At 39.8% G+C, this 19,373-nt stretch overlaps 1 protein-coding gene across 2 annotated transcripts in view; it reads left to right on the forward strand.

The window, feature by feature from the left end:
• SLC17A5 (solute carrier family 17 member 5) overlaps window positions 1-19,373 on the forward strand; it is an 87,941-nt gene that overhangs the window by 22,095 nt on the left and 46,473 nt on the right. For both annotated transcript variants that reach the window (XM_076003184.1, XM_012788775.2), the window contains exons 6-9: window positions 195-313; window positions 4,296-4,454; window positions 8,699-8,831; window positions 12,437-12,584. In XM_076003184.1, the coding sequence (XP_075859299.1) occupies window positions 195-313; window positions 4,296-4,454; window positions 8,699-8,831; window positions 12,437-12,584 (559 nt within the window). The remainder of the gene's footprint in view (window positions 1-194; window positions 314-4,295; window positions 4,455-8,698; window positions 8,832-12,436; window positions 12,585-19,373) is intronic.

Genomic DNA, 19,373 nt, shown 5'->3' on the forward strand with positions numbered 1-19,373 from the left:
ACTCTAGCCTAGGCAACAAAGTGAGACTCTGTCTCAAAAAAAAAAAAAAAAAAAAAAAGAAGACAAATTTGAAATTGAATCTAAACTGAAACCAATTTTACACTGAATTTTAGTTACATAATTTTTTCAAAACATGTAAAAATTGCTGTTGGTACATTCTAATTTTATTTAACTATTATTTTTTCTATTTTAAGGTTTACTTGGAATATTTTGGTTTGTTTTATGGATCTGGTTAGTTAGTGACACACCAGAGACTAACAAGACAATCTCCCATTATGAAAAGGAGTACATTATGTCATCATTAAGAAATCAGGTATGGACTTTGGAACATTTTGAAAATAATTTCAGAACCTTATTTTCTTCAGAATTAAAATATTGATTTTTTATAGAGATATTTCTATTGTGTATGCCCTAGGCAAATGAAATAAATATATGAAATATTATCTGAGGAATTCTATTTCCTATAGAAAGTATAGTTTTATAAACTACAAAAAATTACTTCTCAAAGTCATTTTAAAACTTTTAGAGTAATGATTATCAAGTGAGTCATAGATTTGTTTTTTCTTCTTTAGTAGTAGAAAATATGTTATTTATGAAAGGAATCTCATACCTACATTCTGACTGTTGTTAGAAAACCAATTAGTGGCCGGGTGTGGTAGCTCTCACCTATAATCCTAGTGCTCTGGGAGGCTGAGGCGGGAGGATTGCTTGAGGTCAGGAGTTCAGGACCAGCCTGAGGAAGAGTGAAACCCCATCTCTACTAAAAATAGAAAAAACTACCTAGGTGACTAAAAAAAAAAAAAAAAAGAAAGAAAGAAGGAAAACCAATTAGTGTGTTTATACAGGTTGATCATCTCAGCTCTAAAAATCAAAAATCTGACTGGGCTTGGTGGCTCACACCTGTAATCCTGGCACTCTGGGAGGCCAAGGCAGGTGGATTGTTTGAGCTCAGGAATTCAAGACCAGCCTGAGCAAGAGCGAGATCCTGTCTCCACTAAAAAAAATAAAAATTAGCTATACAACTAATATATATAGTCCCAGCTACCCGGTAGGCTGAGGCAGAAGGATCACTTGAGCCCCAGGAGTTGGAGGTTGCTGTGAGCTGGGCTGATGCCGTGGCACTCACTCTAGCCTGGGCAACAGAGTGAGACTGTCTCAAAAAAATAAATAAAATATCTGAAATGCTCCATAATCCAGAACGTTTTATGTGCTGACATAGTGCTCAAAGGAAGTGCTCATTGGAGCATTTCAGATTTCAGATTTTTAGATTTGGGATACTCAACCAATATAAGCAATGCAAATATTCCAAAATCCAAAAAAATCAGAAATCTGAAATGCTTGGGTTGCAAGCATTTCAGATAAAGGATATTCAACCTGCATTTGTATTTTAAATGAATTGATTAAATAAAGAGGATGGCAAATTTATTATGATATAATAATATGATATATGCCTATTTGCTCTTCCAGAATAAGTCATCTTTTGAAAAGAAAAAAAAAATTATATCTTTTTTTTGCCCCAAAACATTCCTGCAAAAAACATTTATATCTTATTAAAACTAGGTTTGTATCACTTAAGCACAAAAGCAAATCAGAAATAAAAGACTGTCATAAGTCAGTATAGTAAATTATCATACCACAGAAACAAAAATATTTGCTTTTTAAGTAGAATGAAGGAAGAACATAAAAACATTAGGAAAAATTAAAATATATACAGTCTGTTTTAGCATTCTTTTTTTTTTTTTGAGACAGAGTCTCGCTTTGTTGCCCAGGCTAGAGTGCCATGGCGTCAGCCTAGCTCACAGCAACCTCAAACTCCTGGGCTCAAGTGATCCTCCTGCCTCAGCCTCCTGAGTAGCTGGGACTACAGGCATGTGCCACCATGCCCAGCTAATTTTTTCTATATAAGTTGGCCAATTAATTTGTTTCTATTTATAGTAGAGACAGGGTCTCGCTCTTTCTCAGGCCGGTTTCAAACTCCTGACGTCAAGCAATCCGCCCTCCTCGGCCTCCCAGAGTGCTTGGATTACAGCCGTGAGCCACTGCGCCCGGCCTGTTTTAGCATTTTTATTGGCTTCAAATCACTTTATTAGTTTAAGAACCTTAAATATTTCATCCAAAAATTTTTTTGTCCATTAAGTTATCATGATTGATATATTTTTAAAATATTTTCTAGAAATGGGATCCTGCTCTATTGGCCAGGCTGGTCTTGAACTCTGGACTCAACCAATCCTTCTGTCTCAGACCCCCAAAGTTCTGGGATTACAGGTGTGAGCGATCACACCAAGCTGTATTTCAAATTTTTATATATAGTATAACTAAGCTGTATTTGAGTTTTTAAATTTTGCTACAAATATCTCTATAAGCACCTTTAAGAAATATGACATCTCTTGGTCTTTGCCAAAGATTGGTAAAAACTTAGAAACAGAAGAAATCAGCAATGTAATTTAAAAAGTTACTTTGAGAGGCCCAGCACAGTGGCTCATACCTGTAATCCCAGCACTTTAGGAGATTGAGCCAGGGGAGGATTCCTTGAGGGGAGTTCAAGACCAGCCTGGGCAACATAGTGAGACCTCATCTCTACAAAAAAAGATTTTAAAAATTAGCCAGTAGTGTGGTGGTATGTACCTGTATGGGAAGACCCTTGAGCCTGGGAGTTCAAGCTGCAGTGAACTATGGTTGTGCCACTACACTCCAGTCTGGGCAGCAAAGCAAGACCATTTTTCATTTAAAAAAACAAAAAAAAGTTACTTTGAGAGTTTAGTGTTCTATATATAATTTTTTTAATATTTTTTATTTCTTTATTTTTTTTCTATTTTTAGTTGGCCAATTAATTTTTTTCTATTTTTAGTAGAGACGGGTGTCTTGCCCAGGCCGGTCTCGAACTCTTGAGCTCAAACGATCCGCCTACCTCGGCTTCCCAGAGTGCTAGGATTACAGGCGTCAGCCACCATGCCTGGCCAGTATTCTATATATTAATTAGATGAATCACCCACTTTTCCCCTTCAGGAACAGATAAAAAGAATTTAATACATTGTAAGCAGGCTGGGTGAGGTGGCTCACGCCTGTAATCCTAGCACTCTGGGAGGCCGAGGTGGGCGGATTGCTCCAGGTCAGGAGTTTGAAACCACCCTGAGCAAGAGCGAGACCCCATCTCTACTATAAATAGAAAGAAGTTAATTGGCCAACTAATATATAGAGAAAAAATTAGCCGGGCATGGTGGTGCATGCCTGTAGTCTCAGCTACTCGGGAGGCTGAGGCAGTAGGATTGCTTGAGCAATTGAATTAGATAATGAAATTAGATAATTGAATTAGATAATGAAATATGAATTCATTGGACCTCCCAAAGAGTGTTTAGAGTTGACATTGTAGCTCTAAGATTGCATTTCCATTTTTTCCTCTAATCTGAATCATGGACTCTCAAGAGTCAATATATTTTTTAAAAAATCAAACAACTGTACAGAACAAATCCGTTTATTAAAAATAAAAAACAGGCCGGGCGCTGTGGCTCACGCCTGTAATCCTAGCTCTTGGGAGGCCGAGGCGGGCGGATTGCTCAAGGTCAGGAGTTCGAAACCAGCCTGAGCAAGAGCGAGACCCCGTCTCTACTATAAATAGAAAGAAATTAATTGGCCAACTGATATATATATATAAAAAATTAGCCGGGCATGGTGGCGCATGCCTGTAGTCCCAGCTACCCGGGAGGCTGAGGCAGAAGAATCACTCGAGCCCAGGAGATTGAGGTTGCTGTGAGCTAGGCTGACGCCACGGCACTCACTCTAGCCTGGGCAACAAAGCGAGACTCTGTCTCAAAAAAAAAAATAAAAAAATAAAAAACATGCTGGGCAAGGTGGCTCATGCCTGTAGTCCTAGCACTCTGGCAGGCCGAGGCAGGGATCACTTAAGCCCAGGAGTTCAAGACCAGCCTAAGCAAGAGTGAGACCCAGTCTCTACCAAAAATAGAAAAAATTAGCCAGGCATGGCGGCACGTGCATGTAGTCCCAGCTACTCGAGAGGCTGAGGCCAGGAGTTTGAGGTTACAGTGAGCTAGGCTGACACCACAGCACTCTAGCCCGGGCAACAGAGTAGGACTCTGTCTCAGATAAATAAATAAACAACTAAACATTTATCATGTATTTTGCTACTTAATATTTAAGAGGAATCAGCTTAAAAATATGAAGTTTACTAATTAAGGCTGATATTTTATATGTGTTCTAGATAGAGTTGTCGCTGATATGGTACGGATCTAAGCATTAGTACAGCTATGGCATATCCTAACTGAGCCTGTTTTCTTCAGCTTTCTTCACAGAAGTCAGTGCCGTGGGTAGCCATTTTAAAATCACTGCCGCTCTGGGCCATTGTAGTTGCACATTTTTCTTACAACTGGACTTTTTATACTTTATTGACATTATTGCCAACTTATATGAAGGATATCCTGAGATTTGATGTTCAAGAGGTAAGAAAACAAATAATCATTTACTTCTTATATAAAGTATATATAATTTTAAAACTACACACAGATTTGTTTTTACCTGTGTGAAATTCAATTCTTTTTATCTTCCATTTTGCTCTTCTGTACTAAATTTTAGAGACTTCTCCTTTTGGCCTCCACATTTTCTTTTTTTTCTCAGTGTGTGTTCCCTCCTGTTTCAAGATATCTTTTCTCTGGCCGTGCGGTGGCTCTCACCTGTAATCCTAGCACTCTGGGAGGCCGAGGCGGGAGGATCGCTCAAGGTCAGGAGTATAAAACCAGCCTGAGCAAGAGCAAGACCCCATCTCTACTATAAATAGAAAGAAATTAATAGGCCAACTAATATATATAGAAAAAATTAGCTGGGCATGGTGGTGCATGCCTGTAGTCCCAGCTACTCGGGAGGCTGAGGCAGGAGGATCGCTGAGCCCAGGAGTTTGAGGTTGCTGTGAGCTAGGCTGACGCTATGGCACTCTAGCCTGGGCAACAAAGTGAGACTCTGTCTCAAAAAAAAAAGATATCTTTTGTCTGATACTCCTTTAACCATTATGGTTTTTCTAGAACCTAGTACTATTCCTGGATATCAGATGACAAATTCAAATGGTACGGATATTCACTCCTAAAGGGATGGTGTGGGACTCTGCAGCTGAAAAGAGCTGAGAAGGGAGGCCCGAGGGACAGGTTCTTGTGCACAGTTGCGCTACAGCGTTCTTTAGGCATTGGAAGAGGGATGGCTGTAAAGCCGTATAAGATGGGTCTTACCTGAAACTGCCTTCTCAACTTGTCAAATTTAGTGTGTTCCTGTTATCTCTATGTTGATGGACTTAAGGTAAATTTTATCCTTAAATAAATTGAGAAAAGGCCTAAAGAAGCAGTTACTAAGGAAAATTGGGGGGGTTTTGTCTTCAAAATAGAGGATAGATCAAAATCCTAAATGTAAAACTATAAAACTTTTAGAAGGTGCATGTTTTTGTGATCTTGAGCTAGACAATGGTTTCTTTTTTTTAATTTATTTATTTTTTATTTTTTGGAGACAGAGTCTTACTCTGTTGCCCGGGCTAGAGTGCTGTGGCGTCAGCTTAGCTCACAGCAACCTCACACTCCTGAGCCCAGGCGATCCTCCTGCCTCAGCCTCCCGAGTAGCTGGGACTACAGGCATGTACCACCATGCCCGGCTAATTTTTTTTATATATTTAGTTGGCCAATTAATTTCTTTCTATCTTTTTAGTAGAGATGGGGTCTTGCTCTTGCTCAGGCTGGTTTCGAACTCCTGACCTTGAGCGATCTTCCCGCCTCAGCCACCCAGAGTACTAGGATTACAGGCGTGAGCCACCTCGCCCGGCCTAGACAATGGTTTCTTAAATATGACACCAAAAGCACACGTAACGAAAGGAAAAAAATAGATAAACTGAACTTTATCAAAATGAAAAACTCTTGTACATCAAAGGACACTATCAAGAAAATGAGGCAGAGCACAAGGGCACACACCTGTAATTCTAGCACTTTGGAAAGCCAAGGCAGAAGGATTGCTTGAGACCAGGGATTCAAGACCAGCCTGAGCAAAAATGAGACTCCTGTTTCTACAAAAAATAGAAAAATTAGCTGGGTGCGGTGGTGTGTGCCTGTAGTCCCAGTTAACTTGGGAGGCTGAGGCAGGAGGATCCCTTCAGCTTAGGAGTTTGAGGTTGCTGTGAGCTATAATGATGCCACTGCACTCTAATCAGAGTGACAAAGTGAGACCCTGTCTCAAAAAAACAAAAAAGATAGATGTGATCCTACTATGTAGAAGTCTAAATGGAATAAAATTTATAGAGGAAATTACTCAGCTAAACACTAGAAAGAAACAAAAATTTTCAGCTACAAAAGTAGAACTGGGGCCGGGCGCAATGGCTCATGCCTGTAATCCTAGCACTCTGGGAGGCCGAGGCAGGTGGATTGCTCAAGGTCAGGAGTTCAAAACCAGCCTGAGCAAGAGCGAGACCCCGGCTCTACTATAAATAGAAAGAAATTAATTGGCCAACTAATATATATAGAAAAAATTAGCCGGGCATGGTGGCGCATGCCTGTAGTCCCAACTACTCAGGAGGCTGAGGCAGGAGGATTGCTTGAGCCCAGGAGATTGAGGTTGCTGTGAGCTAGGCTGACGCCACAGCACTCACTCTAGCCTGAGCAGCAAAGTGAGACTCTGTCTCAAAAAAAAAAAAAAAAAAAAAAGTAGAACTGGAAGCATACAACATCTAAATACTGAGAATCACAAACTATGATGAAAAACATTAAATGTCCCTTTCCTAAGCACGATTAAATTTGAAACTTGGATTCACCCCTAGGGAAGAAGTGTCAGGGCTGGGAGAGGTAAGAGAACACTGTGAAAAGTCATTAGATGAGCTGCTAGTGAGTGAGAGAAGGAACCAGGGAGAGTCAGTTATCTGCTGGCATTGAGGCCCACTTGAGGATCATGCAACCAAACCTAAAGAAAGGTAAGCATGGTTGGATTTTTTCTAGCCATTTTCACCTGCTCAAGTGCAAGTGCAGAGTAGGAAAAGTACATGAACTGGGAGAGGAACAAGGAGTCAAGGGCCTATGTACAGGATTGTTTATAATGATTCACCATGGAATAGAAGATACTAGGAGAAGAGGGAGAGCAACAAAGAGCTGAAGGAGACCAGAAGCTGGTAGGGGCTGGTATGAGTATGTGGTGTTTATAACTAATAGATCACAGCCAGTTACAGATTCCTTTGTTCCTTCTCCACTCCCACTGTCTCACTTGACTAGTCTTTAAAAAAATTGTTTTGGCCGACACCATGGCTCACACCTGTAATCCTAGCACTCTGGGAGGCCTAGGCGGAAGGATTGCTCAGGGTCAGGAGTTCCAAACCAGCCTGAGCAAGAGTGAGACCCCATTTCTACTAAAAATAGAAAGAAATTAGCTGGACAATTAAAAATATATAGAAAAAAAATTAGCCGGGCATGGTGGCGCATGCCTGTAGTCCCAGCTAACTGGGAGGCTGAGGCAGTAGGATCGCTTGAGCCCAGGAGTTTGAGGTTGCTGTGAGCTAGGCTGATGCCACGACACTCTAGCCTGGGCAACAGAACAGGACTCTGTCTGAAAAAAAAAAAAAATGTTTTACATAAATAAAAATAGAATAAAGTTTTTAAAGGTAGTAGGATCAATGGATTGGGGTCAGGTGCTAGAGAGAATGAGCTGGAAAGACAGGTGTTCATCAGAGAGTGAGAAGCATGAAACTGAGATAATGAAAAGGTTGAAGTTAATGTTAATGAAAAGATGTAGGCAGGAATTAGGGTGCTGTTATAGTAGTCCAAGCAAGAGGTGAGGAAGACCTCAGAATGGGGTGCAGGAAGAATAGGCACGAAAGACCAGAAAGATTAGGCTTTTATTTAAAAAAAGAACAGACAGTGCTTGGTGACTGGAGGTAAAATATGAGAAGAAACTATCAAGAAAGAATCTCAGGTTTATAACAAATACACACACACACACACACATATATATATATATGTAAGTAAGTAAACATGCAATGCACTTTTAGCTTTAAGATAGTTTCTTTGAGTTATGGTTTTACTTGGCACTGATCTTTTTAAAATAAAATGTGGGCCGGGCATGGTGGCTCACGCCTGTAATCCTAGTACTCTGGGAGGCCGAGGCGAGCGGATCGCTCAAGGTCAGGAGTTCGAAACCAGCCTGAGCAAGAGAGAGACCCCATCTCTACTATAAATAGAAAGAAATTAATTGGCCAACTAATATATATAGAAAAAATTAGCTGGGCATGGTGGCACATGCCTGTAGTCCCAGCTACTCGGGAGGCTGAGGCAGTAGGATTGCTTGAGCCCAGGAGTTTGAGGTTGCTGTGAGCTAGGCTGATGCCACGGCACTCACTCTAGCCTGGGCAACAAAGCGAGACTCTTGTCTCAAAAAAAATTAAAATAAATAAAATAAAATAAAATAAAAGGCCCAGGTTCTTTAATTAATAAAATTATAAGAAAAAATATCATGAGCCTTGTTTTTCTTTGAAACAGGCTGTTAGGGACTACATTGAACTGAATCCCTTAATTCTTCTAAAGGTCAAACATATTTACCATAATCATATGAAAATTAACAGCATATTGCTATATATTTCCTTTGTTTTCAAGTGGTGATGGCTGGCTGTGATATATGTGTGGATTTTGTTTTTTCCTCCCACATAATTAATCCTGTATCTTCTGATTCCTTCCAGAATGGGTTTTTATCTGCATTACCTTATTTCGGCTGTTGGTTATGTATGATCCTGTCTGGTCAAGCTGCTGACAATTTAAGGGCAAAATGGAACTTTTCAACTATATGTGTTCGCAGAATTTTTAGCCTTATAGGTAAGGAAAGTGAATCGGGTTTTGTTTGGGTTTACAATTATTTACTGTGTTTATAGTTGTTGGAAACAGGAAAAAACGTGTACTTCCCACTCTCACAGTTAACACAATACTCAACACAGAACACTTCACTCTGGTAACGCCAACATGGGTGGAGATTTCTCCCCACACACAACCAGTTCTGCAGCAGAGACCAGCTGGGTGTCCTGTAATTCACCTATGACACTGTCCACCTGGAGATTGGGTCAGATCCCACAGGTTGAGGGCTCAGTCCCACAGGACTGCCCCACTCCCATCAAATGCCAATCACCAGGCCCAGGCTGTGAGCTGTACTTCTGACAAACTGTCTGTAATCAACATTGCCACGACTTCCTCCTCCTCAGGTTCGAGTCATTTGCTAGAGCAGCTCACGGAACTCAAGGGAACACTTTGCTTATGTGCATGCATTTATTACAAAGGATACAGATGGAAGAAATGCGTAGGGCTACAAATGTGGGAAGGGGTAAGGAGTTTCCATGCCCTCTCTGGGAACACCACCCTCCAGCCATCTCCATGTGTTCTGCTGTCCAGAAGTTCATCTAAACCCTGTTCTTTTGAGGTTTTACGGATGCTTCGTTAGGTAGGCATTATTGATTCAATCATTGGCCATTGGGATCGGCTAGACCTTCAGCCCGTCTTCCCTCCCTAGAGGTTGGGGAGAGAAGGGCATGGGGCTGAAAGTCCCAACGTTTCTAATCCAGCCTCCCTCCTGAAGCTATCCAGGGTCCCCCAGTCACCAGTCATTTCATTAGCATACAAAAGACAAATTCATCACTCCAGCCATTCCAAGGGTTTTAGGAGCTGTGTACCAAAAACTGGGGGCAGTGACCAAATATATATTTCTTATTGTATCACAATATCACAACAGTGCAAAAAAAAATGGTAATATTAGTCATCCTATTTTGTTCACATATTAAAACACTATGATCCATTTAGTGCATTTCAGTACAACATGGTTCTTTCTGAACCATTCATTTTGAGGATTCAAATTTATAATATCCTATTATCACCACCATAGTTGATAATTATTTACAAATGGCTTGCTTTGCTGAGCATCACCCCCAGAATTTTATAAATCACTTTGTTTACAGCTCCATGTTTGCAAAGAAAATATTTTTAAGTCTCTATCTCTTTGCTAAGTGAATACATTTTTCATTTCTTTTTTAGAAACAGGGTATCTCACTCTGTCACCCAGGCTGGAGTGCAGTGGCACAATTATAGCACACTACAGCCTCAAACGCCTGGGCACAAGTGATCCTCCTGCCTCAGCCTCCTGAGTAGCTAGGAATACCTGCACTCCACCATGCCCAGCTAATGTTTTCATTTTTTTAGAGATGGGGTCTTATTGTCTTAGCCAGGCTAGTCTCAAACTCCTAGGCTCGAGGGACCCTCCTGCCTCAGCCTCGCAAGTTGCTGCGATTACAGGGATGAGCCACCACACCCAGCCATTTTGAATTTCAAAAATCCAAAATTATTTACTAACATTATATCAAATGAGGAGCTATGAATCAAAGAACTCAATAATCATCTTTTTTTTCTTCATACTCCTGGGTACTATCTCATCACTAATAATAATAATAATCATGTGTTTCCATCTCTGCTTTCAAAAAGGTAAATTTTAAAACTAAGATAATCATTCAACTTTTTTTTTTTTTTTTGAGACAGAGTCACACTCTGTTACCTAGACTGGAGTGCAATGGCGTCATCGTTGCTCACAGCAACCTCAAGCTCCAGGGCTCAAGCGATCCTTGTGCCTTAGTAGCTGGGACTATAATGTGCCACCACACCTGGCTAATTTATTTTATGCAGAGATGGGGGTAGTCGTGTTGCCCAGGCTGGTCTCGAACTCCTGGCTTTAAGTGATCCTGCTGCCTCGGCCTCCACACCCAGACCAATCATTCAACTTTTTAAAGGTCTCTGGTAATTAGAGACTCTGGAAGTCATCAATGGTTATACTTAAGTAATTTCATTGCAAAAGGACCCTATATTCAGGTTAACAGATGGTTTGCTTTGCTGAGCATCACCCCCAGAATTTTATAAATCACTTTGTTTACAGCTCCAAGTTTGCAAAGAAAATATTTTTATTTAGGTGCAAACAAACACCTACTAAGCACCTGCCAGTAGACTGCGCTGTCCTATTCCACTGCTTGGTGACTTTGACTCCGTATCTGCAAATGAAATAAATCCCTTTAGAGTCAATCTGGTTTTCTCCTTCGTGGCTTTCTGTGGACCTGCCCTGTACAATATAATAACTACTAGCCATGTATGGCTATTTAATTTTTTTGTCTTTGTTTTGTTTTTTGTTTTGAGACAGTATCACTCTGTTGTCTAGGCTACAATGCTGTGGCATCAACCTAGCTCACAGCAACTCAAACTCCTGGGCTCAAGCAATCCTTCTGCCTCAGCCTCCTGAGGAGCTGGGACTACAGGTGTACACCAGCACACCCAGCTAGTTTTTTCTATTTTTTATAGAGACAGGGTCTCTTTCTTGCTCAGGCTGGTCTCAAACTCCTGACCTCAAGCCAGCCTCTCACCTCAGCTTCCCAGAGTCCTAGGATTGCAGGCATGAGCCTCATGCCCAGCCAACATGTGGCTATTTATATTTAACTGAAATTTAAAAATAAGTTCTTCAGTTGTAGTATCTACAAATATAACATGTCCATCATCACAGAGAGTTATTGGATAGCACTGTGGTAGACACAGGACAAACTGTCCACTCATTCAGTCCCTTCCTATGTTACTCATCTTTTATGCTTAACTGCCTATAATGACCAATGCATATTGTTGTCAATTGTTGAAACCAGACTGGAGTATTTTTCTAACTTTATCCAACTGAGTTTATTATTTAGTTTATCTTCTTTGGTTCTATGAATTTTTTTTTTTTTTTTTTTTTTTTTTTAAAGACAGAGTCTCACTTTGTTGCCCAGGCTAGAGTGCCATGGTGTCAGCCTAGCTCACAGCAACCTCAAACTCCTGGGCTTAAGCTATCCTTCTGCCTCAGCCTCCTGAGTAGCTGGGACTAAAGGCATGTGCCACCATGCCCAGCTAATTTTTTCTATGTATATTTTTAGTTGGCCAATTTAATTTCTTTCTACTTTTAGTAGAGACAGTAGGTCTCTTGCTCAGGCTGGTCTCGAACTCCTGAGCTCTAATGATCCACCCACCTCAGCCTCCTAGAGTGCTAGGAATACAGGCGTTAGCCACCATGGCCGGCCCAGTTCTATGAATTTTAAATTACATTCTGTGTCAGTTCTTGCTCCTTTCTAGACGCATATTTTTGTCATTTTCTTCTTGCTCTTTTCTCTAGCACTGTAGAAATTTAGCTGAGTTTTGATCACATGCAGATTTAATGAGATTGCATAATGAGATTTTCCTTTTACTATTATATTAGTTGTATGTTGCCCATATGTTTTCCAGCAGTTTTTTCCATGAAATTCATTAGTGTTCTAGGCAGTACAGTGTTTCTACAGTAGGTGGCAGCAATATCAAATTTCAGATTTATACTATATCAAGGTAGAGCAAATACTAATGCTGCAACGTCTTTTTCTTTTATAACTTTTTAACTCCAGGAATGATTGGACCTGCAGTATTCTTAATAGCTGCTGGATATATAGGCTGTGATTATTCTTTGGCCGTTGCATTCCTAACTATATCAACAACACTGGGAGGCTTTTGCTCTTCTGGATTTGCTATCAACCATCTGGATATTGCACCTTCGTGAGTACTATTATAAAGTTTTGCGATGATTGACTTTAAATTCTGTTATTTTAATCGTGGTAAAATATGTATGACATAAAATTCACCATTTTTAATTGTACAGTTCTGTGACATTAAGTATTCACATTGTTATGCAACTATCGCCACCAACCATCTCTAGAACTATTTCATCTTCCCCAGCTGAGACTCTCTACCCATCACACACTATTTCCCCATTTCCTCCTTATTCCTGGCCCTGGCAACCATAATTCTCCTTTCTGCCTCTATGAATTTAACTAGTGTTGGAAAGATTTCAATTCTTCACAAAATTTCAATTTAAAAAAAAATTTTCAATTTATATATAATTAAAGGATGACATTGTTTTTAATTTTTTTTTTTTTTTTTGAGACAGAGTCTCGCTTTGTTGCCCAGGCTAGAGTGAGTGCCCTGGCGTCAGCCTAGCTCACAGCAACCTCAAACTCCTGGGCTCAAGCAATTCTCCTGCCTCAGCCTCCCAAGTAGCTGGGACTACAGGCATGCGCCACCATGCCCGGCTAATTTTTTGTATATATATTAGTTGGCCAATTAATTTCTGTCTATTTATAGTAGAGATGGGGTCTTGCTCTTGCTCAGGCTGGTTTTAAACTCCTGACCTCAAACAATCCACCCACCTCGGCCTCCCAGAGTGCTAGAATTACAGGCCTGAGCCACCGCGCCCGGCCTTTCAATTTAAACCTTTAAATAAATCACCTCTGTTCCGAGTGTTCTTATAAGAACATTGCAATAACACAGTATAACTTATTTCTACAATAGGAACTCTGAAAGCAGAAACTATCTTGTCCTCAGGGCTCACCATGGTACTTGGCACATGGTAGGCATTTAGTTGGATGGATGAATGCCAAAGAGGAAGCCAATTAATTTATCCAATGATTAATATTACCTGTGTGAAAATACATATGCAAATGTACTTGGTAGTTTGCAAATCACTTTCACAAACATTATCTCATTTCATCCTTAAAACAGTCCTATGAAGTCGATATTCTTACCCTATTTTAAGGGTAAGGAAACTCAAGTTCAGACAATTTAAGTGATTTGTCTTATACCACACAGCTAATAAATGATTGGGCCAAAATGTAAACATAATATTTTTACTTTTTTTTTTTTTTTTTGAGACAGTCTTGCTTTGTTGCCCAGGGCTAGAGTGAGTGCCATAGCGTCAGCCTAGCTCACAGAAACCTCAAACTCCTGGGCTCAAGCAATCCTACTGCCTCAGCCTCCCAGGTGTCTGGGATTACAGGCATGTACCACCATGCCCAGCTAATTTTTTCTATATATTCTTTTAGTTGTCCAGCTAATTTCTTTCTATTTATAGTAGACACGGGGTCTCGCTCTTGCTCAGGCTGGTTTGGAACTCCTGACCTTAAACAATCCGCCCACCTCGGCCTCACAGAGTGCTAGGATTATAGACCTCCCAGAGTGCTGGGATTATAGGCATGAGCCACTGCGCCCAGCCTAAAATTTTTACTTTTAAGCCCCAAATTCTTTCTACAGGTCTCTGGAAACATTCTTTGGGCCACATATTTATTTATCTTTGGAGAAAAGATAAATTTCTATTTTTAGTAGAGACTGGGGGTCTTGTTCTTGCTCAGGCTGGTCTCAAACTCCTGATCTTAAGTGATCCTCCTACCTTGGGCTTCAAGAGTGGGAGGATTACAGGCATGAGCCCCGGTGCCCTATTCATGAAGCCGTTCCACACCACCACTGCCTGCGTTTTTCTGTTCCTTCTCTCTATGCATTCCATTTATAATTTTGTACTAGATGCATTTGTATTTACTGCCTTACCTTGATAAATAATTATTTCTTGTCTTTCCGATCTCTCCAATTTGGGTGTAAGCTCTTTCAGCCTGAGACATCTTATATATCCACAGTATAGCTCCTGGCAGAAGGAGAGGCACACCCAGCCTCTTTGAATGTGGATGCAACCCAGCCGTTGAAGGGTTGATTTATATGATTATCCTAAGAAAGTAGGAGCTTCAGTGCTACATGCACCCTTAACAGTGGGGAACCAAGAAAGAGAGCTGATAGTACTTAGGCATTAGACTAAGCAGCCATTTGAAATAAAAGGAAGCTGAAGCAGATGTCCTGGGCCTAGAAGCTCTGACGGTGCAGGGACTAAGTCTGTCTTGTTACTGTAGTAGTGCCAGCACCTGGCCTTGCTCTGGACCATGGTCAGTGCTCAGTCAACTGCATGAATGGAAGAATGAAAATAGACATTCATATTCAGTGCATTCAGACATTCATATTCAGTTAAAATTCTTTCTAAACAACTATTTGTGTAATTGATCTTACTATATGTCTATACTTTTTTATTGATACATAACAACTGTACATATTTATGAGATACATGTGATATTTTGATACATGCATATATAATGTGTAATGATTAAACCAGGGTAATTGTGTATATGTGGCACCTCAAACATTCATCATTTCTTTGTGTTAAACCTTCCATATCTTCTCTTCTAACTAGTTTCAAATATACAATAAATTATTAGTAACTATAGTCACCCGACTGTGCTATCAAACACTAGAACTTTAATCTTTCTATCTAATTTAGTCTTGTGTACCCATTAACTAACCTCTCTCCATCCCCGCCCCTTTCCAGCCTCTGGTAACCTCATTCTATTCACTACCTCCATGAGATCAGCTCTTTTGGCTCCCACACATGGGTGAGATCATGCGATAATTGTCTCTCTGTGTCTGGCTTATTTATCCATGTTACTGCAAATGATAGAATTTCATTCTTTTTATGGCTGAATAATATTCTATTGTGTTAACCATTTTTGTTTAAAGATATTTCTTTACCTCCTAGGCTTTGTTTTAAGCCACTTTTTTATCTTTGGGATTTTAAAAAGTGATTCTCCAATCCTTCATAGAATTATTAAGTTATCAGTATAGATTTGCAATTTTTTTTTAGAGTGAATTGTAGTTACCCCTTTATCCACAAAATTAGCTAGATTTTTTTCAGGTTATTGCAAAAGGTGGCAGCTTTAAATGTATATTAATTGTATATTACTTTTAATGAATGTTTTTACTTCCTAATCCTAGTAAATGAAATATGACACTTGTTTAGTTATTTCTTCACTTCCATTACCATAACTGCTCATTGGAGAAATTGATTGGTTAAATACCTGAGTTTGCATATCTGTGTTTATTTTTATTTTTTTATTTTATTTATTTTATTTATTTATTTTTTTGAAACAGAGTCTCACTTTGTTGCTCAGGCTAGAGTGAGTGCCATGGCGTCAGCCTAGCTCACAGCAACCTCAATCTCCTGGGCTCAAGCAATCCTCCTGCCTCAGCCTCCCGAGTAGTGGGACTATAGCATGTGCCACCATGCCCAGCTAATTTTTTGTATATATATTTTTAGTTGGTCAATTTCTTTCTGTTTTTGGTAGAGACAGGGTCTCACTCAGGCTGGTTTCAAACTCCTGACCTTGAGCAATTCCACCTGCCTCGGCCTCCCAGAGTGCTAGGATTACAGGCGTGAGCCACCGCACCCAGCCCATATCTGTGTTTAGAAAGCTATAAAAGATGTCTTCATAATAGTGAATTGCACAGCACACTATGTAAGTTCATATTAATAATAACATTAAGACTGAAGTCAAAAAAATAATATTTGCAGAGATTCAGAGCAGAAAGGAAATAGCATATATAAATGAGATTTTGCTCATTAAGACCTTTTGTCCTCTCAACTTCTCTACTCTATACCCATCTCAAAACAATTTAAGACATGACTGCATATTACCTTATCCCATTAAATTAAACCTTATCCCATTAAATTAAATCACTGTTCTAGAACAGAAGAATCTTCCCAAGATTCAGAATTCCAACACAAGTTATACTGTGTAAGCCTACAGAGCTTATTGTTCCTTAGTGTAGTGTGAAACTAGCAGTTGTTCATTTGACAGTGGTCATTCTTTGTCTTAAATGGTAATATTTTGATTTATTCAGAGTTTCAGCATCAAGAAGAACAAATAAAAAAGTTAGTATTTTTGTTAGTAATTAGAAATTTGTAGGAACAATAATTAGTTATATACTGACTACTCAGCCAGGAGTGGTGACTAATGCCTGTAATCCTAGCACTCTGGGAGGCGGAAGAGGTAGGATTGCTCAAGGTCAGGAGTTCAAGACCAACCTGAGCAAGAGCAAGACCCTGTCTCTACTATAAATAGAAAGAAATTAGCTGGACAACTAAAAGAATATAGAGAAAAAATTAGCCGGGCATGGTGGCACATGCCTGTAGTCCCAGCTACTCAGGAGGCTGAGGCAGAAGGATTGCTTGAGGCCAGGAGTTTGAGGTTGCTGTGAGCTAGGCTGATGCCATGGCACTCTAGCCTGGGCAACAGAGTGAGACTCTGTCTCAAAAATAATAATAATAATAATTAGTTATATACTGACTACTAAATAGCCACCCATTTTACAGATAAAATGATACCTTTTTTAGTTAATTATCTGTGGTCATATTTTTCATACAATTAAATTTAATTTAAAGTTTCAGAATAAGAAATATATTCAATTAATTATTAAACCCATCAGATACAGTCTTCGCATTGTTTATATTTTCAAGTCTGAACTTACCCTTTGTACAATCTTATATAATTTTTATTTTTCAAATAGAAAATTAAGTTAATAATTAACCCTTTGCACTCACTTGCTTTTTTCTCATTATCCACTCAACATTATCCACACTCGACATCCGAGTGCAAAGGGTTAATCCCTATTAAATATAAAACCTTTTGTGTTTTTAATGTGAATGTAGTTACCGAGTTACATTTGTTTTTAAAATCACATGGATCTGGCCGGGCGCTGTGGCTCACGCCTGTAATCCTAGCTCTTGGGAGGCCGAGGCGGGCGGATTGCTCAAGGTCAGGAGTTCAAAACCAGCCTGAGCAAGAGCGAGACCCCGTCTCTACTATAAATACAAAGAAATTAATTGGCCAACTGATATATATATAAAAAATTAGCCGGGCATGGTGGTGCATGCCTGTAGTCCCAGCTACCCGGGAGGCTGAGGCAGAAGGATCGCTCGAGCCCAGGAGTTTGAGGTTGCTGTGAGCTAGGCTGACGCCACGGCACTCACTCTAGCCTGGGCAACAAAGTGAGACTCTGTCTCAAAAAAAAAAAAAAAAAAAAAAAAAAAAAATCACATGGATCTAATAGTCAGAATAATAATAAAAATATCACACAGCATGTGTGAAGTCTATTGTGGTGAAAAAACGTTGAATATATCTCTTATCCCATCTAGCAAAGGAATTGTGTTTTTACAAGCCAAGATTGATCATGCATGAAAGTCTTATTACAGTGCCTGTCACATAGACTATGTTCAGTAAATATTTGTTGAATGAATGAGTCTCTGTTTTTAATCACAAGACTAAGTGTCTGATGTCGGAAGTACAGTACACCGGAGACTTTTGTCAAAAAGAGAAAATAGGCCGGCATGGTGGCTCACACCTGTAATACTAGCTCTCTGGGAGGTCGAAGCAGGCGGATTGTTTGAGTTCAGGAGTTCGAAACCAGCCTGAGCAAGAGCGAGACCCCGTCTCTACTATAAATAGAAAGAAATTAATTGATCAACTAATATATATAGAAAACATTAGCCGGGCATGGTGGTGCATGCCTGTAGTCCCAGCTACTCGGGAGGCTGAAGCAGAAGGATTGCTTGAGCCCAGGAGTTTGAGGTTTCTGTGAGCCAGGCTGATGCCATGGCACTCACTCTAGCCTGGGCAACAAAGTGAGACTGTCTAAAAAAAAAAAAAAGAGAGAAAAATATTAAAATAGAAGGCTTTTATGAATCTTAAAAGCTAGGAAATGTTTACTCAGTATACATATTGGTAAGGTATGAACTGAAGGAGTTTAATGTAATAATAAAAGAAGAATATTTGAAAAGCAAATTTACTTCAAGAAAACTCAGTTCAATTTTGTGAGAATTTGAAAGACCTGATACAAAAATAACCAAACATAAACCGAACCCCTTCGGGTTGAAGGAGTAGGGGCACAGGAAGCCATCTCTGTCGGGGAGAGGAGAGACCTCATTGCCTAACAAAGAGCTGCTCAGTGACTTGACCTGAGTATTTGAAATTTGCAGAATAGGAGCTAGGCTTGATTACCCAAAAAAGGTTCAAGGAAATAGCAAATACTGTAATTAAAGAACTGAAATATGTTCTTTTGTGCTACTGATTAAACAAATAAAGGAATCTGGAAAGGATTTCACCTGAAATAAGTTAAACAAATTACATTGTTCAATTATTGTAGCTAATAGAATCATAGAAAGTTAGAACGAGGAAGGATTTAAAGGAATCTCCTCTACCCTGGGTGACAGAGTGAGACTCTGTCTCAAAAACAACAACAAAAGTAATCTCTTGCCTTGCTACTTCAGTGCGGTCCCTAGACCAGTGGCATCACCTGGGAGCTGGTGAGAAATGCAGAATCTCAGGCCCACCCCAGACCTGCTGAACTAGAATCTGCATTTTAAAGATGCTCCGGTGAATCTCGGGCACCCTGAAGTACGAGGCACTGGTTTAGCACTGGTTTAGCGCAGTCCTCTCACTCCTACAACAAACACTTATGGAGTACCTACTGTACATTTAGCGCACTACACAACATTACAAAAAATAAGACTCAGCGCCTGCTTGGGAGATTAGTTCAGGAAAGAAGCAATAAAAAATAGACAATTGTAATGTACTATGATAATTCTTCCCTGCACCCTATCCTCACCCCCCTTAGAGACAGTCTCACTCTGTTGCCCAG

The sequence above is a fragment of the Microcebus murinus genome, chromosome 5, assembly GCF_040939455.1.
Source record: "Microcebus murinus isolate Inina chromosome 5, M.murinus_Inina_mat1.0, whole genome shotgun sequence".
NCBI lineage: Eukaryota > Metazoa > Chordata > Mammalia > Primates > Cheirogaleidae > Microcebus > Microcebus murinus.